Here is a 26,823-nt window from a genome sequence, read left to right as displayed (position 1 = left end):
TCAGAATTTTAAGATTTATATATATATATATATATATATATATCTTCTCTAGATTGTCTATTTTATATTTTATTATGGGATATAATCCCCCACAAAACAAAACTGCCAGGGATGAGTATCTGGAACAATTTGTCCAAGAGGAAATGTATTGATATAGATATATGTGGGTAAGTTTAGGTGATTCAATATTTAGATGTTCCTATATTTTTGTGAATCCATCCTATCATTCTGACTTAAATTTCCCAATGCAATTGGAGTAAACATTAATAATCTATATTTTGGATCTGGACAGATGGCTCAACAGTTAATAGGACTGGATACTCTTCCAGGGGACCTTAATTTGATTCCCAGCCTCCACGTGGCAGATAACAACCACCTGTAACTCGAGTCCTAAGGGATCTAATGACCTCTACTGGCCACTATGGGCACTGAATGCACATGGTACATAGACAAGCTTATTGGCAAGACACTCATACACATAAAAATAAAAATAAATCTCAAAAAAGAATCTATTCTTTTAATGTGTAGTACATAGAATCACCCAGAGTGTCTGTAAGCATGTTTTTACCTTCACATTCACAAAACCAGGAGAAAAACAAGTCAAAAGACAATACATATTAGGTTAGAGAGATACAAACAAGATAGATGTGGCAAATTACGTCTGTTGGAATCAAGTGGCAATAAGCCCTAGAGATCAGAAAAGAAGCCAGAGAAAAAAAGAAGCAGAATGTACAGATACATTCTAGTACGCAGGATCCTCAGAAAAGACCCTAGTAACTTTCCCCATCTCTGTGGTCTTTGAACAAGACTTTGTTTTTTTAGCTCAAGAAGTCGATTAATGTTCATGAAGATAGCTCTGCTCCTCCAAGATAAGTCCAATCCTGTTCAGAATGTACAACCTTTTATAAAAAATAATTTTAAATGTATATTGCATTTTCCAACCTAAACAGAGAGACTATCATGTTCTGGGTTTTCTCAGTGTTAAATGAGATCATATGCACCCCTGACTTGACAACAATGGCCTCTGTTCCTCCGATAGGCCAGGAAACCTAGCCGATTATGGCTGCATAAAATCAAGAGTTTGATTCTCAGCTTATCGGTTACTGTGCCTTCACCATAATCCAACTGAGCCTCACTCAGAGGCTAGGTCACCTCTGATAAGACCATGTGCTACAATTATTAGCTAGTTAGCAGCAAATGAATAGCTCCAGGTACCTGTTAGTATAAAGCTTTAGACAGTGAAATACAGATACAGGCTGTTCTCTGTAATTACAGTCTCATCTTGAGAACAGGATGGGGCTTTCAAACCATCCGGCTTCTGTTGAAACACCACAAGAAGTCTACTGCCTTTGTAAAAGGGAAAAAACATGGCTGTGCTTGTCTTGGGGAAGGGAGACAAGGAGTACCTCTAAAGCTCATTATGTTTTGTTTAAGGCGTGTCTGCTCAAATTAAATGCACGGAGAGTTTTCTCATTTGAAAGACATCTTTTATAGCAGAGGACTGGCCTCAAAATAAGACAAACTGTCTGGAGAGTTTGCCTGGGGACTGGAAGAAAAAGGCTGATGTTGTTTCTGTTTTCCTGCCTTCCCTTTCATGAGGGTGGTGGTTTATCTACTTCTTAAAGGAATAGGCTGCACGGGAGATGGATAGCCGTATACTATGGGCAATGGAGACTAAAATCAAGTGACTATCATATTATATTTCCCACTCAGAGAATAAGAAATGAACGTGGGTTTTTTTTTTTTGACTTCAGACTCTACTTGAAAATGACTGTATCACAGACTTACACCTTCAGTGTGGTGCGTCTAAAATAACCCATCTGTCTACTAGAAGTCAACAGGTCTCCTGTGTGCCCGTGTTGGGTTTTAAGCTAGTACAAAGACGCAATGAAATTGCCCGGAGAACAGAAGAGGAAACAGAAGTCACACATAGTACTTTAGAAGACCCAAATCAATTCAACTTAGCAGACTCGGTATGAGGACAGTCACCATTGGCCAGATAAAACATAAAGATGCAAATTGGTTTCATAGTGATCATACGTATTCATCTCAGAGTCATTAATAGCCCGTGAGGTCTTTTACAGATTTTAGCATATATATTAGCAGTAAACTCTAATGATCTAGACTGTTCTAATTCATAATGATTATATGCTTGCCGATGTTTGACCTCTTCACTCTCTATTCAGAAAAAAAAAATTGTTTATACCAATTAGTAAGCAGGATACAACCCATAAGCCACCAAATCTTTACAAACATGTTAATATAGTATTGTTTTCCTCTTAAGCATGCATTAATTACAAACGAACTTTTTATAAACATACTATTCACCTGTAAGACTGTATTTTAAGTAATAGATTTAAGAGTAATAAAAGGATGATTAATCTCTTTCACACACACACATACACACGTTCGTGTGTATGTATAATTCATACTGCATACCACCTCTCCAGGGTCATTCTTAACTAATTATATAATAACTAAGCGACTAATTAATTGCCTTGTCAAAAGAGTCATGCAGAAGTCTGTTTAAATGCAAGTGTCTTAGTTAGTGCTGTGATGAAACACCATAACCAAGGCAACTTTTTTCAAATGTTTCTTTCAAAGCATTGAATTGGAGCTTGCTGATATTTTCGGAGAGTTCGTGCTATTATGGTGGCAGGCAGGCAGGCAGGCATTTTGTTAGAGCAGTAGCTGTCAGTTTCTATCTTGATCCACAGCCACAAAGCAGAAAGTGATAACTGAGAAAGTCATGGGCTTTCGCAACTTCAAAGCCCACTCCCAATGAAACACTTACCCCAACACTGCTACACCTCCTAATCCTTCCTAAATGTTTGCAGAGCAAACATTCAATCGTATGAGCCTACAGGGACCATCTTTATTCAAACCACCACAGCAAGGTAAAACAGGAATGAAAAAAAGTGGTTCAGGCCAGCCAGAGGTCTTAGGGAAAGTAACAGTAATGACTCGTGTTTCTATAACATATTCCATTTATGAATTCTCACAGCAACCTTTCAAATTAACTAGCTCTCAAGTTAGTTGATCTTCAGCGCTCAACCAGTTTTTACATAAGAAAACTAACATGTCATGGCTAAAGTAACTGTAGTGGTAGTTGAAATAGCCTACTGTCAAACCTGGGCTTTTTTTTATTTAAGCTTTATACATGCACTCATGTATAGTTGAAATAACATACTGTCAAACCTGGGCATTTTTATCTAAGTTCTACACACACACACACATCTGCTTTGAATCCTTATACAGTAGCTGTTTTCAAAAAACATCATTTGACAAAATAACTTCTCACAAACCAGCTTCTAGGACTGGGACAGTAGCTCGGTCCATTAGAAACATAAACACATGGGTTTCATCTCAAGAGCCCACATTAAGCAAAAGTAAGACATAGAAGAACAAGCTTGTAATCCAGCATCAAGGAAGTAAAGACGGATGAGTAGAGCCCAGAGGGTTGCCAGCCAGCTAGCCTAGCCTGGGAATTTACCTAGCCTTGGTAAATTCCAAGCTAGTGACAGATCCTGTCAAACTATAAATAATAATAAAAAGGTGGATGCCTCTTGGTCTAGCATTCAAAGATGTCCTTTGACCCTAACACACATAAAGCACACATATGCCTGTGCACCCATGCATACATGTATATATACATACACACGGGCACACACCACATTCTGGGCTTCCAGTTCTCTTTGTGGACTGTATGAGACAATCTTACCTAGGCTGTTAACATGTTGGGGCCAAGATCGCCTCAAGCACTTGGGCATGATTGTTAAAATCAAAATTAAAAAAAAAACAAGTTGCAGCTTTAAAGTGTTTTTGAGGGTATGACCCAACCATCCCAGGTCTTGCTGCTTAACAGACCCCCTTCAAACACAAGCTGCTCCAGGAAGTGTGCTCCAGGAAACTATAATGTTTTTCAGGGGAAAAAAGGCGAAAATCCTTTTTAGGGAGGCATTGGGAGGACAGCTGAACTCGTTTAGCAATGAAGCAGTGGACTGAGAAATATGCATCCATCATATGTAGATACAAAACCTATGATGTGGTAAGCATGCAGTGTTTAAATACTACATACAGAAGCCACGTAGTGGTGCGTGGTCCTAACTTCATGAAATCAGTATGAGGTGATTACTAATGTGCCTCCCTTAGAAAGGGAACAGACAAAAAATTGCTGCGAGTGTTTCCCTTTAATGTCTACTTGAGAGAAGGCAAAGAATCCAAGAAGGATGCAGGAAAGAGTATACGTTTTTCTCGAACTAGAACCCAGTTGTCAATATAAAAATCAGTCAGCACACATACTGAATCTTCTTACATACTCTGTATGTTCCTTCCACTCTCCGCTCCCAACTTTGCTCCTAACAAGAGAGAGGAATCCACTACTCGAGTCTAGTATCTGTGGCCATTTTACCATACATACTCAGCCACTTTGGTTAACTGAGATGCAGTCTGGTTATTTTGCTCAGGCTATCCTTGAATTTGTAGTTTACTGTGATGGTTTGAATGAGAACGCTCCCCATAGGCTCCTGTCTTTGAATGCTTGGTCTCCAGTGGGTGGAACTGTTTGGGAGAGTTAGGAAGTGTGACTTTGTTAGAGGAGTGTGACACTGGATGTGGGCTTTGATGTTTCAAAAGTCCTCATTTTTAGTTAGGTCTCTGCCTCACTTTGAATAAGGATGTGAGCTCTCAGCTACTGCTCCAGCACCATCCCTGCCTGCCTGCTGACATGTTCCCTGCCATGATGGTCATGCACTCACCCTCTGAACTGTAAACCCCCAATAAACTCCTCCTTCTGTAATTTGCCTTGTTCGTGACACTTAGAACAGCAATAGAAAAGCTAAGACATTCACATACCGCAGCCTCAGAAGTAGCTGAAACTATAGGGTGTGATACCATACATGGCCTACATTTTGACCCATGCTCTGAAAAAACCGATTCCAAGAGATAACTCCCACATAATCACAGGCTTGAAATGGGAGGGCTGCAGCCATTGAAATGAATAGGTTTTAATAGCTACCCTTAGAGCATGTGCCAATGTCTGTAATAAAGCACAAGCCTCATAATCCTTAAGCAGCTCTAGTGAAGTGTTTCCTATGAGCCCCACTCACGGATGAATAAACTGAGGTCATGGGTTCAAATAAACGGTAAGGTTTCAAATGTGATAGCTATCGTTGGCAAAGCCAGGACTGCAAACCCCAGTTCCACACAAAGCAAGACTAGGAATGACATAAATAAACCTTTAGAAGTGTGCTTACAGCTTCCAAGTACAGTTTAACTGTTTTAGTCCGCACAACACCATGCAATTAGGAAACAGCATCACTCCATTTTAGAGAAAGGAAAACTGAGGCACCACCAAGTTAGAAATCTGCCCAAAGCCACAACTTGTGTGAAATGAATGAAGTTTGGAAGCTTGGATTCCAAGTCCAGCAGCAAAAACCACATTCCTCCACCATGCTTCCAGTGTTCAGCTTCAGCACCTGTGTTTGGCAGTTCCGTCCCCAAATTCTTAATTATTCTTACAAAAAGCTAAATATTTAAATAACAGCTTGTCGGTGACTGTTAAACGTTTTGTGTGGTCGCTGTGTTCGTGCAATTAAAGACTGACTCGACTCCAAGCAGCACGGTGGGAATGTTTCTACATTTAGCCTCAGTACCTTAGAAGTGAAGGTTGAAACACTGGGGAAACGCTTGTCACCTGCTCCTCTAAAGGGGAGCACAAGGCAGCCCATGCGCTGATGAACTGCGCCCTCTGCTGGTCTCTTTGCAGAGTTGTAACGACGTCCTTCAGGAGCGATTTGGACCTGAGCTGAAATACGACATTGCCTTGCGGCTGGCCGCCTTACAAATGTACATCGCCACTGTCACCACCAAACAGACGCAGAAAATCTCCCTCAAATACATTGAGTAAGTGTTCCCACTTGGTGCAGTGAGATGCCGTGGGGTTTCCTTCACTTTTCTGTATCTGTTTGCAAAGTTCATCTTGTTCGTGGCCAAATCTTTGTAAACTAGTGGAAAAATAGATAAAAATTTTGTCTTTTATAATAGGAAAGATGCATTTCTCACTTTACCCACCTTTAGAAAACTACAGGCAAAGTGAAAGCAAGTTCTTTAAAATGATATGTACACCCCAGATTGATGGCTCACTCCTGCCACCCCATCAACTTTAGCAGTAGAGTGTCCGGAGGCAGAAGGCTTACCATGGGTACAAGACCAGTCGAGACCACATAAAACAAGATTTTGTCCCCAAAACACCATAAAGAAACAGCTAGGCCTGATGGTGCAGGCCCATAATTTTAGCTATTCATGAGGCTGAAGCAGGAGAATCCCGAATTCCGGTGCTGCAGACTGAGTGCAAGGCCAACCTGAGCAACTTACTGTGCTCCTCTCTCAGAGTCAGGAAGAAAATCAGTATCAGAACATTTGGTGCCCAGGGTTTACTTCCAAGATAAATGGGTAAACTGAGGTACAAGATTATTAAGTAGCTTGATACTTCTCCAATTCACCATATAGGATTAGGGGTGGGGAAGGGTTAAATCCCAAGCAGGGGAACTACTCTTTGTGTCTGAGTTTGTGTGATAGACGGGATTATTGTGAGAGTCTAGTTAGGCTTGGCTGCCCCTCAAAAATACACCAATTAAAGAGACTTCTATATAACTATAGGAAGAAAAGAAGAAAGAAAATGAATCTCATGTGGTAGAACTGAGAAGAGGAACAAAAAATGGGTATACTGAGCCCCAAGTCTATCTTTAGGGTCCTGACATGAGATTTAGATTTGTGGAGTCTAGGTTTTAATAGCGGGCAAGAGGTATATGTAACTCAGCAGTCTTGATCAAAGTGTGGTCCTGCCCACCATTTAATCTTCATTGTTTGGTCTCTGTTGCATGGTATTCAGATAAAATGTGGGGAGTGTATATATTTCTTCCTAGGAGGCAAGTTCCTCCTCTGGATGGTACCACACTTCAGCCATTGCCTTCTTCCAGTGTGATATTCTTGGAAGAATTCATTTTCTAGTGGCTCCTTTGTCTTAACAGCCTGCTAGAACAAAGAATGGGCACGGTTGTCTCTTTAGAATCCCTCCTCTCCTGCTAGGGTGGTTATAGAATAGTGATTCTTTACCTGTGGGTCACAACCCCTTTGGAGTTCAAACATCCTTTTCACAGGGGTTGCCTTAGGCCATCAGAAAACACAGATCTTTATGTTACGATAGGTAACAGTGCAAATTACAGTTATGAAGTAGGAATGAAATAATTTTGTGGTTGGGGGTTACCGCAACTTGAGAAACTTTATTAAAGGATTGCAGCGTCAGCAAGGTTGAGAACCACTGTTACGGAGGGACATTTTCTGAAGCGTCATCATGGCAGGAGATCAGCTGGGCCTGGTGGCTCACACCAATAATCCTAGCATTGAGGGAGTCTGAGTTAGAATCACAAGTTTGAAGCTATCCCAAGTTACATAATAAGACCATGACAAAAATAATAAAAAAGAGCGAGCTGGAGAAATGACCCAGTGGTTAAGAGTACTTGCTATTCTTGCAGAGGACGTGAGTTTGGTTCCTAGCATCCATCTGATGACTTACAACCATCTGTAACTCCAGTCGCAGCACAAACTGGCACCTTCTTCTGGCCTATGTGGGCACTGTGTGTGCATTTAGTACACATACAAACATACAGGCAAAACATGCATGCACATAAAATAAAAATACATCTCAAAAATATGCCACAATCAGAAAGCATGGTGCCTTGGTATCTATGTAGGAAAAAAAACTGAGAAGTGGCTGGCAAAGATGTCACTCAACAAAGCTGACTCTGTGGGGCACATCTTATTTGTAAACTTTAGATGCCTTCTCTCGTCGAGGATGCCATTTTACCAGCCGCATCCCTCTTTGGCCAAGGAAAATTCGCTTTTCTTAGAAAATAGATGGTTTGTATTGCCTCCAACTGATGAATCTATTTAAGGGTCATCCTGTAAGAGGGAACGCTTAGTCTCCCAGCAAGAGATTCTCTAGCCTACAGCAAACACCAGTTACTTCATCCCAGCAGCTCTTTATGCTAACAAAAAGGCGAACTCACCAGACTGAATCCATATCTCCACACCATGCCAAAAGCTTTGGATTTCTCCCCATCTGCACTCAAAACAAGGACAAATGAAAATAATCCCACTCTCCAAAGGCACTTTCTCAGGGGCTGCCACACTACCCATCCTGAAGCCTTTGCTCAACAGGCTTTAGAGCCTGGGTTGGGGAAGACTAAAGCTCCAATTCCCTGCCCCCAGTGCCACTGTTCGGGCTATTATAAATTTACCTACTGGCAACTAAATGATGAAAAGCCCTCCTATATGGTTCACTCCCTTGAGCGGTCCATTCCTTTTTCCCTGGGGCGTACCTATAATGGCTGTGGTCTGAGAGACTGTTCACAAACAGGTCTCAGCTGGACACAGTCACGTGTTCCTTCTCCTGCTACCTAAAGTGTTTAGGGACAGATAAAACTGGCTGCCATTTGCAAAGGCGCCTATACAACTAGAGAATGTATTCAGACAACTAAAATGCATCTGGGGAGCTGGGGACACAGCTCAGTCACTAACGTGATTGCTGTGTAAACTTAAGGACCAGAATTTGAGCCCCAGAACCCGTGCTTTTAAAAGCTGGCAATGCAGGTGGCATGTGCATGTAATCCCAGCACTGATAAAGCAAAATCAGCAAGCCTAGCCTAGCCAGTGAGGTTTAGGTCAGTGAAAGACCCTATCATCAGAAAACTAGCATACCTTTCTGCCCCTCCAGTCTAGCCACTCTTCCCAAGGAGAACATTGTGCAGCCCAGAACCTCTCAATGATAAGTAGCTCCACTTGAAATCTTGCAGTCTGCAACTGTGTTGGCAACACTCAGTTCGTCTACCAAATATTTGACTGAGAATTGTATTTGGCATTTCCATCATATAGTAATTTGTAATAAATATAATCCTGACTATCAAGGAACTTGTGGTCTGAGTGTAAAGATGAGGTGCAAAGATATATTAGTGGAAGAACACACGTCCAAGAATATCTAGACAGCGCAAATTAGTATTTGCAGAGTAAGTGGAGAGCAGGGACACACAGAGTTGGGTAGACAGAGAAGGGGATAAATCTGGGAAGATAGGAGAGTGGGGATCACTGCGATCAAAACATGTTGTAGAAAACTCCAAAAAAAACCATATTTTAAAAGATACAATGATGTGAAAACTCACTAAGATAACAATATAGGGCTGGGGCACATCACTAGCATAACTACAGCCTTGGGTTCCTGCCCTAGTGACGTGCCCCTCCAATGCATATAAGTGTTTTATATGTGTGCGTATTTTATCTTTTTTATTTTGAATTTTTCTTTTATTCTTATCTATGCAAAACATCCTGACTACAGCCTCCCTTTCCTCCATTCTCCCAGGTAACCCCCTCCATTTCCCTTCTCCCCCAGATCCACTGCTTCTCTGTTTCCCTTCAGAAAAGCGCAGGACTCCCAGAGATATCAACTGAACACACCATAATCAGGTGCAATAAGACTAGGCACAACCCCTCAGATCAAGGCTGGAGAAAACAACCCAATAAGAGAAAAGGGACCCCAAAAGCTGGCAAAAGAGCCAGAGATATCCTGTGCTCTCACTGTTAGGAATCTGACAAGAGCACCAAGCTATTGAGCCGTAACATATATGCAGAGGACCTAGGTCAGACCATGCAGGCTCCATGATTGCCACTTCAGTCTCTGTGAGCCCCTATGAGCTATGTTAGTACATTCTGTGGGCCATGTTCTCCTGGTATCCTCGACCCCTCTGGCTCCTACAATCCTTCCTTGACCTCTTACATGGGGTTCCCAAGCTCCGCCTAATATTTGGGTATGGGAATCCTCATCTGCTCCCATCAGCTTCCAGAGAAAACCTCTCTTATGAAGACTGGTCTAGGCACTGAAGTATGAGAATAGCAGAAGATTGTTAGGAATCATGTCACTGGTTTCTAGGTTTTTGTTTTTGTTGTTTTGTTGGTTGTGGTGGTCAGTCATGTTTTGTTCTACTGTAGGTCTCCTCTGAACCCTAGCACTTCCCCCATATGTGTGTGTGTGTGTATGTGTGTGTGTGACATGTGAGTGTGTGTGTTTTAAAATAAAGACATGTAAATCAATGAAGACAGTAAGGACAAGCTGAGGAAGAAAAAGAAACATATTGGGAAATATCTGGATATAGGATGTATGTATTTAGGAGACTGAAATTGGTTGAACAAAATGACTCTTTAATGTCCATTCTTAGTGTTCTTTCTACAGAGTGAGGAATATATATGTTTCTTTTTAAATGTGAACATGTGTATCAATGATCCAATAAGGTGTTTCCCACATGGAAATGAAAAGTTGCTTCTCGGTCTTACCAAGAGTTCATTTGTTCCGACAAACAGCAGAGTGTCATTTGGCCTTATGGAAGTCATCATCACAAGAATTGGGGAATGAATGATGCGCTTTCTGTTGCAGGAAAGAATGGGGCCTGGAGACATTTCTTCCATCTGCTGTGCTGCAGAGCATGAAAGAGAAGAACATCAAAAAAGCTCTCTCCCACCTTGTCAAAGCAAATCAAAACTTGGTACCACCGGGTAAAAAGGTATCCCAGTTACATCTTAATAGAATCTGGATTTTAAGCAGAGACATTTGCCTTCATTCAAAAAGTCATTTCAAATGAGCCCATAAAGAACACACTTGGCATACCACATTTCCAGAAGAACTTTGTACACTATTTACATATGTCTAAAAAGAACAAAAACTGCTGATCCTTCCAGAAATCTATTCCTTTCTCACAAGTTGGAAACTCCTTATTGTACGGGGCTGGAGGCAAGTAGTGCTCACACGAGACTTTTCCGTCAAGGGATCAAATCACAAGACAATTGTACACTTTTATCCTATAACTGGTTGATGCTCAGACTGACTTAAATGCCCAGCAGGCAGTAAGGAGCCCTGCAGGCCAGTTACTGTAGTAATTAGGGATTCTCTCCAAGGAAGCTGTGGACATTGGGTAAGATATAATGGTGATACTCTTGGCATTGTGAAATATGACGCAGCATCCTTCCTTGATCCATTCTGACCACATGCCAGGGTCACCCCTCCCTTAATTGTCACAAAAAAAAGGTGTCCTAATGATCAAAATCACTACCACCAACATTCCCAGTGACAACCATTAGATTAAATCCTGTAATGGGAAGAGAAAGCAAAGTGATTTCTGTCACTGGTCATGAGTATTAAAATCTTTGTATTCATTTCTGTTTTCATTAAGTGGGAGACACACAAAGTCCATTTAAAAGTATACTGTTGGTCAGGAAAAGAAAGATATGGTTTAGAAGCAATAACACAACAAAAATACCAGTAAGGAGAAGGGTAAGGAGTCATAAATCTCTGAACCTATAAAACAGGGAACGGCCTGAGTATACATTGCAGCTGATATGGGCTATTGATATTTGCCTGACCCCAATGCAATTCACCATTCATGCGGGTAGTCCTTTGCTTTTAGTATCCTATTCTCTGTCATTTTATAAGGTTTCACCTCATAAACATTTTTTCAAACATATGATCAACTTCAGTACACTCTCAGCCACACTCTCCTTCCCAGTTTCAAAGGAAAATGACTCCAATCATCTCACTGTGAGCACCCGACTTCAGAAAAATAGCAAGATACCATGGGTCAAGAGTTTTATGATCCCTAGGGCTGGGAAACTGCTTGGTCGAGAAAGCACTTGCTATGCAAGGGGGAGAACCTGAATTCAATCCCAGAACCCCAGGACAGGTGGTGGTGGTGCATGCCTTTAATCCCAGTACTTGGGAGGCAGAGGCAGGTGGATCTCTGTGAGTTTGAGGCCAGCCTGGTCTACAAGACCTAGTTTCAGGACAGGCTCCAAAGCCACAGAGAAACCCTGTATTGAAAAAACAAAAACAACACCAGTAACAATAACAAAAAAACATCGTTCTATCAATCCCAGAACCCATGTAATGATGGTGCATGTGGTGACAATCCCAGCGCTGGGAAGATGGACATAGGCTCACTGCAACTCACTGCAACAACTCACTTGAATGCACTTGCCAGCCAGTCTATCCTGCTTAAAAGACCTTCAGGCCTATGAGCTACACTCTCCAATAAAATGAGGTGGCTTACTTCTGGGAATTCATGCCTGAGTTTGTCCTCTGTCCTCCATACACACATGCACTCATACACATGCATACCCCTTACATACATGTACACACATATACAAAAACACACCTAGACTTTAGTTTCATGGATTTTGTCCTTATTTACCCAAAATTGATTTCTGTTATCCAATTTTATTTGGTTTATTTTCAAAGCCTCATCTACTGGTCTCATAATAATTTGGCAACCACCAATTTTAGTTAGTTTTATTATTTATCATGTACCAATTTTGTGTGTGTGTGTATGTGTTTTCTATAAAACTATCATTCCCAGTCATGAGTGAGTGGTTTGCTTAAATTGTTTCAGGTTTTGGGCAAGATTTAGAGTGAGGGAACAGTGCAAAATCCCAACCACACAAAGGGCAATCTCTCTCTTTGTAGTTAGCAAGAGTTGGAAAGTCATGCGTGGCTGAAATGGAATTTTAGTCTTTGCTACTTAATGGTGATCATCTCTGCCTTGTTGAAAATTTTACTCTGAGAAACATTCCTTTTGCATTCAATATGAAACAAAGACAGATTCCTAGTCAAATTCCATTTTTTGAAAAAATGATATAAAAGCCTACAATTTTGAAGTCTCTATACAGATCAGTTCTATCTGGGTATTTGTATTTCAACTCAGAGAATTCTTAACAGATCTCTGAGCTGAATTAACACAACAAGGGCTTACACAGCAGGCTCAGACTGGTTCCTAGTGGTTGGAGCTCAGGAAGTTCATTCTCCCTGGAAACTTGAAAGGAGTGGAAGCAACTTGAGAGGGGAAGTGAGCAAGCTTCTTAAAGACTTTGCATAGATTTCAGATACCTCCACAAATCTATGTGCAGGTGTGTCTCTTGTGTCGTTGGCGCATTTACATGCCACATGCCCCATTGCTTTGCCCCTAATCACAGTTGGAAAGTACCCCTTGCCTATTGTAAACTCCCAGTGGGCAGACATTTTCAGGGAGCAATGTCTTACTTTGTTCTCATTTTTGAATGGTGTGTATTGTGTGTTCACACTTATGTACCTACCCCAACACACACACACACACACACACACACACACACACACACACACGTACACACGCACACCTCCAGAAGCAATCAAGTTTGAATCTTGATGTCAAATTGCAGTCTGACACCAGAATACCCAGGATATTCCAATTTACTACCCTTCTTACTGAAGACTCTTTCTCACACCCTATCTCCCCAGCAATAAAAGCATCCTTTGGGGCTGGAGGTGAAATTCAGTTGACAGAAAACACAGAGCCCTGAATTTCACCCCAGTACTGAATAAACTGAGCATGGTGACACACATGAGTAATTCTAACACTCTAGAGTTGAAGACAAGAGGATCAGAAGTTCAAGGTCATCCTCAGCTAAATAGCAAATTGAATGGTAGCCGAGGATACACGAAACCTTGTCTCAAACAAACAAAAAAAAACCATCTTTCTCCTGTGCCTTTGTTTCTATAGTAGAAAGGGCCCCACCCACTGGAATCCACATTTAAGCTTTCTTTTCTCTCCTCAGCTGTCTGCATTGCAAGCCAAGGTTCACTATCTCAAGTTCCTCAGCGACCTGCGACTATATGGAGGTCGTGTGTTCAAGGCAACGTTAGTGGTAATTTCATTTTCTTTCTTTCTTCCTGTTTGCAGTCACAGAGGTCTGCCAAATGTCACAACACAGGCTATCTTCAAGGAGTTGTCCATGATGACAAAAACAAAGAGGCTGGGAATCTTTCCTAGTCTTCAATCCTAACTGACTCCATCACAGACTGAAGATAGCTTGCGAAATATCAAACCAGATAGCTTTGCTGCAGCAATCGTTGGGAAAAGAAAAGCAAAGAAACAGGGAAATCAAAGGACTCTTAAAAATAGTAGTCTTTCAATCACTGGACCGGAAGGGGAAAATATCCACAAGTCTCACTTCTAAAAGCTTCTGACGTTTATAAATTTATTGCAGCATGATAACATTTACTTTCTATGTGATTCATAATTTATCAGCGCTTCCATACACTCAGATCCGCGTCCTCCTAATTGGGTGATTTAGTACAGTGTGACCCAGAAAAACTTTCTAAAGAAAACAATGTGATCTTATGAAAACAGACTCTCAGACTGAGATTTTCAAAGTGCTTCAGAAGTCCAGGCATTGAAATATTCTGTCATTCTCTTTCCCTCAGCAGGCAGAGAAGCGCTCAGAAGTGACTCTTCTGGTTGGCCCCTGCTATGGCATAAGCCATGTCATAAACACCAAAACCAATCTGGTGGCTCTTTTAGCGGACTTCAGCCACGTCAACAGGATTGAAATGTTTACGGAAGAGGAGAGCTTGGTGAGGGTGGAGTTGCACGTGTTAGATGTGAAGGTAGGCTTTCAGATGTTGACCCTTGGTCCTGGCATGAACAGATCATTTCTGATAACATCAATGGCACTCACATGCAGGGAAGAGTTGATGTGTGCAGGGTCTCAAAGATGCCATATTGCAAAGAAGAAAAAAAGAAAAAAGAACAATAAATCTAGAGAACTCCAGTCCAGGGACTCTAGGCCTCATTAAATTGCTGTATGATTTGGGGACAGGTTGATACAGTTCTTAGAGCACAGTTTCCTCATTTATGTACAAAAAGCAAATCATCATCTCTCGGGCCCTTCTGATTATAGAATACTGGTGATCATATAACATCAGGGAAAATGTGTTCCCATTTGACTTCTAGACTAGATTGTTCACATGGGGAATCAGCAAGAGCTCCCCTAGATGTATTAAAATTCTCATTCTCTTTGGTTAAATTGGGATACCCAGCCCTAATGTCACTCCCACTATGGCAGAGTTGGAAAAAAGGATTAAGGGACACTGTGGTGATTATAGAGATTTTCTGCAAAGCACATCAGAATGTTTTAGCATGCTCTGCAGCAGGAGATTACCATGATAGCGAGAACATGGAGGTTCACATGATGCCATGCCCTTAATTCCAAATGACTCCAACTGGCTTCTTAGACAAACACAAGTGTGGCAAGATGCTTGGTAGTTCATGGTCCAAGACGCTGAGAGAAATGGTCACATTGTAGGGAAAATACACAATGGATGGGAACTGGATGTTGTCATTAGTAATAAGAATAGTGTGTCCCAAAGAGAATTGAGTGAGGAGATCGTGGAAATGGTCTCTTTAAACACAATTAGGAAAGTCCACAAGAGCCCAGAATAATGGATAACAAGTATTTATTTGGAAAAATACTTGCAATAAGGGTAGAGAGCTGTGGTCCTCTGCTCTGTCGGTACTAGAAGCTGCAAACAGAATTCCAAACACCATCCAAGAAAGCAAGCAAAAAAGGTCTGCACTTATCAAATCACACATAGTACCTCAGACCATGCCATAATGGGCTGGTTACCAAAAGGCTATTGGTTGAATGAATTCCACAGCACCTGCTCCTTTTATCTAAACAAGAGGGTTCTAAACCTAATACAAAACCATATTCAATAAGAACAACTATCAAGTATTGTCCAGGAGAAAGAAAAGGTGAAAACATATACAAAAATAGAACTACAACCAACATGAACAACATCAAACAGAAAAAGTATACTAAATACCTAGTCTAAAGAGATTAGCAAATAACAAAGATTATTTAAATAATTATCCTAACCTGAGGAGTCTAAGTTTTATACTAAAAATGTCTTAGCTAAGTTAAGAGAGGAAAATAACTATGACCAACTATGGAACAGGCAGCCCATCAAAGACATGAAAAGGAAATTAATAATACCTGAGTAAGCAAGAATTGCAAGCAAGCAACTTCAAAAAGGTGCAAGAAATGACAGAGACAGCTGGCAACCTGAATTATCTCTTATGCAGTGTTGAGGCAACCAACTTAGGTTAAGGCCTTGAATATCCTACAGACCATTTTCAGAAGCAGGTGGGTCTTCTGATATGAGATAGAAACTCTGAATTTTTCTTTTAACAAAATGCTTGGATTTGGAGAAGGAGAGAGCCATAGTATAACAACAATGCCAACTTTGATTTTTCAGTGAGTCAGTCTACCACTATGTTGAAAAGTAAGGAAATATGGATGTTAAGGTAGTAAGATTTTTACCCTGCAAAGAATATTGGTATCATAAGTCAGATGGTTAGCTATCTTTTCTTCCTTAGATGTCTAGATGTCCAAGGTCTCTTGACTTAATGAAGATGGGTATTTTCTATTTTCTCACAAAGACAAGGACAGAACTGTTTTGTTATATATAATGTTACTATGTTAAAATTAAAAAAATCTTTTTAATTAGACAAGAGGGAAGATGATGTGGGATGTCCTTCCATATATGTGTTGCTTTTATTGATTAATGAATAAAGCTCTTTTGGCCAATGGTTTAGCAGAGTAAAACTAGGCGAGAAGTTCAAATAAAGATACAGAGAGAGAGAGAGAGAGAGAGAGAGAGAGAGAGAGAGAGAGTAGGCAGAGCTGAGGAGATGCCATGTAGCCCACAAAGGAGTAACATGCTGCACCAGTAAGCCACAGCCTGTGGCAATACACAGATTAATAGAAATGGGTTAATTTATAGTTATAGCTAACCAGTAAGAAGCCCAAGACATTGGCTAAACAATAAAACTGATAATAAGCCTTAGAATGGTTATTTCATAAGCAACTTCAGGAACAGGCAGCCAGAGAAAAACTAGTCCAGGGGAGCCAGCAGGACAGAAAATACTTCCAGCTACAGGTCTCATCTCTGGACTGACTGATGATGGTGGGATGGCTTAAAGATTAAGCAGGGACTGCAGTTCTGGTGGAAATGACAGTTCATGAATTTTGGATGGCAAGTGTTGTTCCAATAATCAAGGGCACAGTACCTGGCCAGTGTACTACTTCTAAGAGTGAGAAATAGAGACCAGCCACTTTCTTCTCTTGATCTTTTCTGTTCTCTGCTTTCTTCTGTTCCCACATTTCTGTATCCTTTGCTCTTTCTTCCAACAAGAACACATCCTTGCAAGCCAATGAGAAATATTATCCTATCAGCATTTCATTCCATACCCAAGATACATGGCCTCTTACAAGCTCATTGCTTCCAGTTTTAACAGTGCCTCTTCCCAGCTCTCAGCTCTAGTTTACATTTGTGGAAATTTACAACTTCTTTTAGAAACAATCTTTACTCAGCTCTTTGACACTTTCCACACAGTGACAGTCTCAATTCTGACTTGCATTTCATTTTTCTTGAACACTCATTTTCACCAAAGATCTTACATTTTCAAAGAGATTTTCTGAAGTGTGTGTGTGTGTTTGTATGTGTGCACCCATGCACACACACACACACACACACACACACACATACACACACAGAGAGAGAGAGAGGGGGGGGGGGGAGAGGGAGAGAGAGGAGTGGGGACATTGGCTTTCCCAAACTGGAGTTACAGACAGTTGGGAGCCACCAACTAGAAGTGTAGGAGACCAAACACAAGGGCCCCTGAAGAGCAGTCCTAGCTCTCCACCAGAGACATCTCTTCAGCCCCATGAATCTCAAGTTTAATATTCCTGATGTTTTCACATCATAGGCTTAATTCTTGGTAACTAAAATAGCAGCCTTAACTATTACTCTTCAGACGTTTAGCTATTGTAAAAAGAAAACCAATGTTTCATGGAGCTTGGTACTTGGGTTTTTTTTTTTTTGTCTAGAATGAGTTGGAAGGGAATTTTAAGTTAAGTGCATATATTCACAATGAGCATATGTGAACTCTATGTTGTTTCTGTTATGGTCATATTTCCTGCTGCAGAGAACGGGTGCATTCTCATTTGCTCTGCAGAAAATCTTTCCCATTGATTCTAATACCTTTAATCCACTCCTCTCTACTTAAAAGTGTGACTCGGGCTAGGTCGGTCCCCTGTTTCTCTCAGAGCTCTTGTGCTAGATATGTCAACCCCTTTGTGAAGGCAACAGGCTTCAACAATCATGTCTCCTAAAGGTTTTCGCAGTAAGGCAACCTTGTGTTGTCTCTGAGTTTCTCCCCCTCATTTATATTTCTCCAATGCAATGTTTACTCAGTAGCTTCATTTGCTTACAGTTCATAAGCATTTATAAATACTCTGTATTTATATATGGGGAAATACTTTAATAAAAACTACTTTCTTGTGCATTTCTTTGTTTTGCAGCCCATCATACTCCTTATGGAGTCATCAGATGCCATGAACCTGGCCTGTCTGACGGCTGGATACTACCGGCTGCTTGTGGACTCCAGGAGATCAATATTTAACATGGCCAACAAGAAAAATGCAGGCACACAGGACACAGGTATTTTCTTCCTAAATTCATGAATTACTAACCCTCGTACCTAACTATTGAGAACTTCGCCAACAATAGTAATCAGGAACAGAATTCAAAAGTAAAGTCTTATACTTAGGAATACTGGTTCCAAGGGCTGGGGAGATGGGAAGTGTGTTTCATACAAACATGAGGACCTGAGTTCCAATGCTCAAAATTCACATGAAACTAGACATAATATATGTCTGTGTTCCCAGTGCCCCTACAACAAAATAGGAGGCAGAGACAAAAGAATCCCTGAGAGCTTATGGGCCAGCTAGCCTGGATTATACAGCTCAGCAGCAAACAAGAAAGAGACCCTGCCTTAAACACAGTAGAAGGCAAGAACCAACACCTACAGCTGTTCTTTGACCCCCACATGCATACTATGACATATGCATGCCTGCATATACAGACACATATGATCAGAGAGAGAGAGAAATTATGTAGAATGTCTGCCTAGCACATGTGAGACCCTTGTTTCAATCCCCATTACCATGAAGAAAAGAGAAAATTTAGAGTTGCACCTATAAAAAATGTAATATCCAAATATAACATGGAACCTTTAAGAACTGATGGCATTGATAACAATTAAACAACATGCTGATTTACCCATTGCAGTTGGAATGTAACTTGGAAATGACAGGCACTCACTTCAAAGACAGTGGTTTTATTGCTGTGAACTCTTGACAGTCCTTTTCCCATTCTTTCTTTTATTCTTGGTGCTTGTGGGATAGAACCCAGATCCTCACCTCGTCTTCTATATTAGACAGACACTCTGCCATTTAAGCTACTGTCATGGTCCTGTGACTACATTTTTTCTGCCCCACGCTTATTTAGCCAGAACCCTGAGAATTAAGTCCCCTGCTGTAGAGTGTCTCTTCCTTTAAAATCCTAGACTACAGCTTTGACATTTTATAAAGTCACAAATTTACTTATGTGTGTATGCATTTATTTAGGAAGACAAAATGTACAACCCAAGCTAGCCTGGAACTCACCATGTCCCAGGCTAACCTCAAGTCATGGCATTCCTAGCTTTGCCTCCAGAGTGCTGGAATTCTCAGTGTGAGTCACCACACACAGTTTGAACTTGGACGTTCCAGAAGGAATCTCTTCTACCCTGGCACCACCTAGTAGCCATATGATAAGGCAAAAATATCACATAGTTCATGCCAGCCACTTGATAGGACAAAAATTATACCAGAGTAAGGTCAAGGAGGGTCATAGGTGTTAAATTAGCTGTTCCAGTGAGTTTAAGTTGTTATAATTTGTTTCGTGACTTTTTCCACAGTCTTCATCTTCTTCTGACTGAGTAGATGCCCAATAAGTATAGCTAAGAGATGCTACGATGCAAGTCAGAACTGAACAATGAAAACAATTAGAATCAAGGGTCCCACAAATAGGAATTCTGTTTTTAGAAAATTGAGATCTGCCATCTAGACATAGTAGCACACCTGTAATCCAAGTACCCAGAATTTACTCAGTGGAAAATTATTATGAATAACCACAAGTCTGAGGTTAGCCTTAGTTACGTAGAAAATTCCAGGTCAGCTAGAGCTACACAAGAAGACTGTCTCAAAATAATAACAACAGTAGTAGTAGTAGTAGTAGTAGTGGTAGTAGTAGTAGTAGTAGAAGAAGAAGAAGACAAAGAAGAAGAAGATGAAGAAGAAGAAGAAGAAGAAGAAGAAGAAGAAGAAGAAGAAGAAGAAGAAATAAAAGGAATTATAGGCTGATAAGATAGCACTTGTTGCTAAACCTTTCTGAGTTTGATCTCCAGGACCCACATGGTGGAGGGAAAGAACTAACTTTTGTAAGTTGTCCTCTGCCCTGTACATGCTTGCCATAGTGTGCACATGCACACACACACACACACACACACACACACACGTATGTATGTATGTATGTATGTATAAAGAATTCTTGAGAACAAAATCATTTTCGCTATTTCTAAAAGGCAAAAAGAAACATTATTTCATTTTCAAACTGAACCCAAAACATAAGTCTTCACTATAATATATATATATATATATATATATATATATATATATATATATATATATCTGTACATGTAGACTTGTGTAATGTTTATTATGATAGCTGGGAAACACAGAAGGAGTTTTAGCCATGGATAAGGGACAGCCATACCAAAAGAAATAAAGAGAAGAAAGAAAGATACTCTGAGGGCACCTTTAATTTCCAGGCCACTTTAAGTGGTATGGATTTTCAAAATTCTTGAAGTTTGAGTTACCTCAGTCACATAATTCGACTAAAAAAAATTAGCTTGGGAAGTAAGAATTAGAAAAATATCTGTGTGCAATGCTTAAAATGATGTTTAGTGATTCTAATAATAGTCATTGGGGGATGATACAAAAATAATAATGAAAGTCAAAGAAATACAGAGAGGAGAAGCCCTGAGAGATATAAATGAGTGAAAATGAAAGGGCCAAGGATGCAGCTTGTGGTGAAACAATTACCTACCATGCACAGGATTCTGAGTTCCATCCCCTGGGTCACATAACAAAAAAAATTTTAAAGGACAAAATGAAAAGGAAGTGGTAAGTACATACAGAGAGTCTTGTGGTGAACATTTTTACAACCATGTTTTTCATTGAGGGAGATTTACAGCCATTCAACAATGACCTTTGAGATTCCAAAGAACAGTAGGGCAATTTAATGCAATCTTTTCACATCGGAAAACTGGTGTCTGGCTTTTTATTTTCAAATCATAAAGTTTACCCAGAAAATAAATCCTTTTTCCCCCATAAGCTGTTGAAATTCTACAGGTGCAAGAACAAAAGGAAACTGACCACTCTAAAAATGGTTATAGAAGTCTTGCTGCTGTCCAGCTCTTAGTAACACATGATGGGATGTGCAGTTGAAAGTGGGAGGCAAAATGACTTAGTTGTTAAAGGCATTATTACTGGGAGAAAGAATAAAGGTTTAGCCTCTCAGTGATCTTGCTCAACGCTATCGCAAGAATGAAGGTACAGATATGTGCTCTCTACACATTCGTCACTCTAACGGAGTGGCACAGACAAGCCACCGAAAGAACAAAATGTTGAAGCACTAGGCCTAAGGTGAATAATAGCCTGGGTCTTAAGTGTGATAATCAGTTAGCTCTCAGTTTGATCCTGCATCAAGATTGCCTAAGGCTTAAGGCCTTGGACATAAAATAAGTTGTCATCTTGACGTAATCTAGAATAACCTGTTAGGAGAGTATCTTAGTCAATGTTCTACTTCTGCGGAGAGACACCATGACCATGGTAACGCCTTTAAAAACAGCATTAATTGGAGAAGGCTTCCAGTTCAGAAGTTTAGTCCATCGCCAACATGGTGGGAAGCATGGTGTCATTCAGGCAGACATAGTACTGGAGAAATAGCTTGAATGTTCTACATCTGGATCCACAGCCAACAAAAAGAGGAAGATACTGGCTTGAATATTTGAAACCTCAAAGCTTGCCCCAAGTAACATACTTTCTCCAACAAGCAATATCTACTCCAAGGCCACACCTCCTAGTGGCTATCAAGTAGTGAAACTCCCCAATGACTAAGCACTCAAATATATGGGTCTATGGGAGCTGTTCCTTTTCAAACCACCACAAGGAGATCCTATGAGGAGCTGTCTAGCTGGCCTATGGGCATGTCTGGAAAGGATTTTCTGGATTGTGTTAATTGGCATGGGAAAATTGAGTCTACTGTGGATGGTATCATTCCCAGGATTTATGTACTGTACTGTATAAGAATGGAAGAAGTACCAGGAAATGGTGACACACACCTTTAATCCCAGCACTTGGGAAGCAGAAACAGGTGGATCTCTGTGAGTTTGTGACCAGCCTGGTCTACAGAGAGAGTTCCACAATAGGCTGTAAAACTACACAGAGAAACCCTGTCTCAAAAAATAAATAAATAAAATAGAGTGGAAGAAGTATTCTTTGCACTAGCAATGGCAATGCATTCATTGCTCTTTGCTCTTGGCTGTGAAGAGATTGTCATTAGATCCTGTCACCTTGATTTGCCGCTGTCTGTGATGGATTGTAAACTAGAACGAAAACAAACCTTTGCTGCCCTAAGTTACTTCTTGACAGGTGAACTAGGATACTTAGGAGCTGTAATGGGTAGTAGTACCCCTACCCCTGCTTTGGAAATTCCCAGAAGGTCTCCTGAGATAGAGGAAAGATAAAGAGCAAAGTTCGGATATCAGTTACCTTGCTCATTGCTGTGAACAAATCCCTGACACAAACTTTCTTAAGGAAAAGTTTACCTTGGCTAGCAGTTTGAGGCTACTGCCCAACACAGCAGGGAAAGATACTGTCCAACCTAGCAGGGAAGGCATGGGGGCAGGAACCTGAGGCACTTGAGAACACCACATCAACAGTCAGGAGGCCAAGAGTACTGACTGCTAGGTTAGCATTCAGCACTTTGTCATTATTGTTCAGTTTGGTACCCAAGCCCATGGGACACTGTCATCCACATTCAGGTTGTGTCTCCCCTGCACTGTTAACACCTTTTTGTAAACACCTTCAGTAAGCGGGTCTCCCGGAGGCTGGAAAATCAGAAAGTCAACAATGGAGATTAGTCATTACACTTCATGCTTAGTTCAGTGAAGGCTAAGCCACAATTCCCATCCCAGAGTCTTCTAGGTCTCCTGGACCATTCCAAGAAGGTAAATAGTGTACACTGTAGAAAAAAGCCCAAATGGAGCACAGGTATTTTTTCTTATCTCAAGTTGAGATAGGCTTTATTCAATACCTTCTTATAAGAACCTATAAGCTAACATTTTTATCCTATCTTGAAATTTTACCTTTAAACGTTTTCAAAATCCCTGACCCTGCATACATATGCATTTATTAGCATTAGAAAACTCTAAATACGTGTAATTGGTGCTAAGCTTTCTGACCTACTTAGAATAATTATTATTCAAACTCAAGAGTTAGAAAACCAGGACAAATGGGCTGACTCCTGTTCTTATTAATAAAGTTTTATTGAAATGAAGCCATATACATTATATCACTTGCCTGAGGTTCTGACAAGAAATAATTGTAAATGTGATGATGTGGAAAAAGAATCAGAAATTGACTCTTTCATTGTTTGAAGGCCAGAGGTCTAAAATCAAGCTGTAGATTAAAATCAAGGGGTGTAGACATATCTTGGCTTCCTCCAATAGATCTAAGTGAAGATATTTCCTATTCCTTCCTATCACTCATAGCTGCCAGCATTCCTTGAGGTTAGAACAGTGATTCTAGCCACTGCCTGTGTCTTCACATGGCCTTCAGTTCTTCCCTGTGTGGCCCAGATTCTTTTCTTTCTCTTCTGCCTTAAAGCTACTTGCCACTGGATTAAGAAACTGCACAAATTATTCAGGATAATCTCATATCAAGATCCTTAATTAAGTAAATAAAACTATTTTCCAAATATGGCAACACATTCAATAAAGAAACATTTTTCAAGTGGACATGTCTTTCAGAGACTGCCGACTGCCATTCAACCCACACTCCCATGTGTTTACGTATCTTTCATCTCTGGCTACTATTATGTTAAAATTGGTCTCAGAAACATCAAATATTTACTATTTGACCCTCTTTCTAGAAAGTCTTTGCCAAATTCTTGTCTAAATTTATGGCCATGTTACAATGAAGCTCTGCTAATTATTCTGTCTCTTGGCAACAATCAGTCCTGTACACATGTGTGTGTGCACATATACACACATGTACACATACAAACACACTTAAAGTATCATGATCTATTTATTGTTTTTGAAGAAACAGGGTTGACAGTTTGACTGCAAAGTAAGATGCAAATATGACCAGTGTATTATTGCACAACATTATATAATTTGTGAAGAACAAAACACTACTCTAGTAAAACTGACTTTCTTTTCCAAATGTCACTGTCACATACACCTGAGGTCAGTATGCCCCAAATATGGGACTGAGGACATCTGAAAAACAGAGGACAAGATAGTAGGGCTCTGAATTTTCCTCAGAATGTTGCTTCAGGAATCGACACAACAATAGCCACAGAATGACCTACTTTTTGCTCTTGTTAAATATCAGAGTAAATCTCCACATGTAAGTTCCACATTAAAACATCCTTGAAGAGCAAATGACACAATAATATTTAAATTTGTGTTTTGCAATTTTAATTGGTGAGAAACATCAAGGAAATCTTCGCAAGTTCTCATGATGCAAACAAATGTTGAAATGAGCCCAAATATTAAATATGACCAGAAATAGCTGAAAGGAACCCCAGAGAATTACATGGAATTAAAGGCATGCGCCACCACCGCCCAGCCTGTGTTTCATAATTTAATGGCTTGTACTATCACAGTGTTAGTACATCACCCAGCATTCCAAATAGGGCACTACTTGATGTAAGCTCCAGATGTTAGATTCCTTGGTTAGGAGACTCGCCCTTAACCAAATTGACACTGCATAAAATAGAGTTGCTATTTAATAACTAGCATTTTGGAGGAGAGGATGATGTTTTAATTCTACCCTTGTTACTGTTATTGGGCCTCAATAATGTCTATGAACAGAAATATGTAAAATGACTTTTATAGTCTTTAAAGGTAATATTCCTTTAATAATTCCCAGAAATTATTTCATTTATTTTGTGAAGTGATATCTAACATTCTATACTTGGTGAAAGATGATAATGGATTTCCTCTTCCTTGAGTTATGAGAAAGACAAGGATCTCCATAGTTCTCTCACATTTATGAGGAAAATCCATGTCTGGTGGTCTACAACTATACCCCAACAATGGAAAGTGAACCCCAGAGAATTACTGGTGAGTCACCAGTAACTGAATCACCAAGCTCTGGGTTCAGTGAGAGACCCTGACTGGAAAATATAAGATGAAAAATGATAGAGTTAGATAGCAGTCATTTGTTTGGTTTTCATGTGCACACTCATGGCTGAGCATACCCACATATACACATATGTATATACTGCATACCAGAGAGACAGACAGACAGACAGACAGAGCTTCTACCATCCCTAAAACCATACAGCATAATAACCTATCTACCTAATTCTTTCTCTTTAGGAACAGAAAATAAAGGCAAACACAATGTCCTTGGCCCTGATTGGAACTGTATGCCCCAGATGACCACCTTCATTGGCGAAGGGGAACAAGAAGCCCAAATCACATATATAGATTCTAAGCAGAAGACAGTTGAGATGCCAGACAGCACCTTATGTCCCAAAGAGCACCGGCATTTATACATTGACAACTCATACAATTCTGATGAACTTAGCCAACCACTGACTCAGCCAGGAGATGCCCCCTGTGAAGCTGACTACAGAAACCTAGCTCAGCGGTCCCTGCTGACCCTCTCAGGACCAGACACTCTTAAGAAAGCACAGGAATCCCCACGAGGAGCTAAAGTGTCCTTTATTTTTGGAGATCTTGCCCTGGATGATGGCATGAGTCCCCCAACTCTAGGCTATGAAAGACTGTTAGACGAGAATCCAGAAATGCTGGAGAAGCAGAGGAATCTCTACATCAGCAGTGCCAATGACATGAAAAACCTGGACCTCACTCCGGACACAGACAGCATCCAGTTTGTGGCAAATTCTGTATATGCAAACATCGGTGATGTGAAGAACTTTGAAGCCCCTGAAGGGATAGAGGAGCCCCTCTTACATGACATCTGTTACGCAGAAAACACTGATGATGCAGAAGAGGAAGATGAGGTGAGCTGCGAGGAGGACCTTGTGGTGGGTGAGATGAATCAACCAGCCATCCTTGACCTGTCCGGGTCAAGTGATGACATCATTGACCTTACGACCCTGCCTCCTCCAGAAGGCGATGACAATGAGGATGACTTCCTCCTGCGTTCTCTGAACATGGCCATCGCTGCTCCCCCACCTGGCTTTAGAGACAGTTCTGATGAGGAGGACACTCAGAGCCAGGCGACATCCTTCCAAGAGGACAAGGAACAAAGCAGCGGCCTACAGAATGAGGAGATTCCTGTGTCCCTCATTGATGCTGTGCCCACCAGCGCAGAGGGCAAGTGTGAGAAGGGACTGGACCCTGCTGTCGTTTCCACACTAGAAGCCCTAGAAGCTCTCTCCGAAGAACAACAGAAAAGTGACAGTTCAGGTTCTTTCACCATTGTTACATTTATTCACTGATAACCATTGTCATCTCATCCTTTTGAGCCATTTGTCCTTGGAGTCCTGTTCTGTGATGTTTTCCATTTCATACATGTCCCATTCCATAAATATGCTGATCCGTAAATATATCATCATGGGGGTTTTGTGTTAGGTGATTTCCTTTGTTGCTAATTTAAAAATAAATTACGGTGCCCCTCCCCTTCTCTGGAACAACTGTGCAATAAAATCAGAGTCCTTATTGAAAAGGGAAAAACATCTTGCTTTTTTTTTATTTTGTT

The 26,823-nt window shown here is 40.6% G+C and overlaps 1 protein-coding gene across 1 annotated transcript in view; it reads left to right on the top strand.

The window, feature by feature from the left end:
- Frmpd4 (FERM and PDZ domain containing 4) overlaps window positions 1-26,823 on the top strand; it is a 251,040-nt gene that overhangs the window by 219,836 nt on the left and 4,381 nt on the right. The window contains 6 exon segments of the mRNA XM_041639946.1: window positions 5,768-5,904; window positions 10,484-10,610; window positions 13,687-13,776; window positions 14,336-14,518; window positions 18,277-18,415; window positions 25,473-26,531. Coding sequence (XP_041495880.1) covers window positions 5,768-5,904; window positions 10,484-10,610; window positions 13,687-13,776; window positions 14,336-14,518; window positions 18,277-18,415; window positions 25,473-26,531 — 1,735 coding nt within the window.

Source organism: Microtus oregoni, unplaced genomic scaffold (assembly GCF_018167655.1).
Source record: "Microtus oregoni isolate MIOR12 unplaced genomic scaffold, Mior012 000061F_ref0000440, whole genome shotgun sequence".
NCBI lineage: Eukaryota > Metazoa > Chordata > Mammalia > Rodentia > Cricetidae > Microtus > Microtus oregoni.
This window is presented reverse-complemented; position numbering and strand designations above follow the sequence as displayed.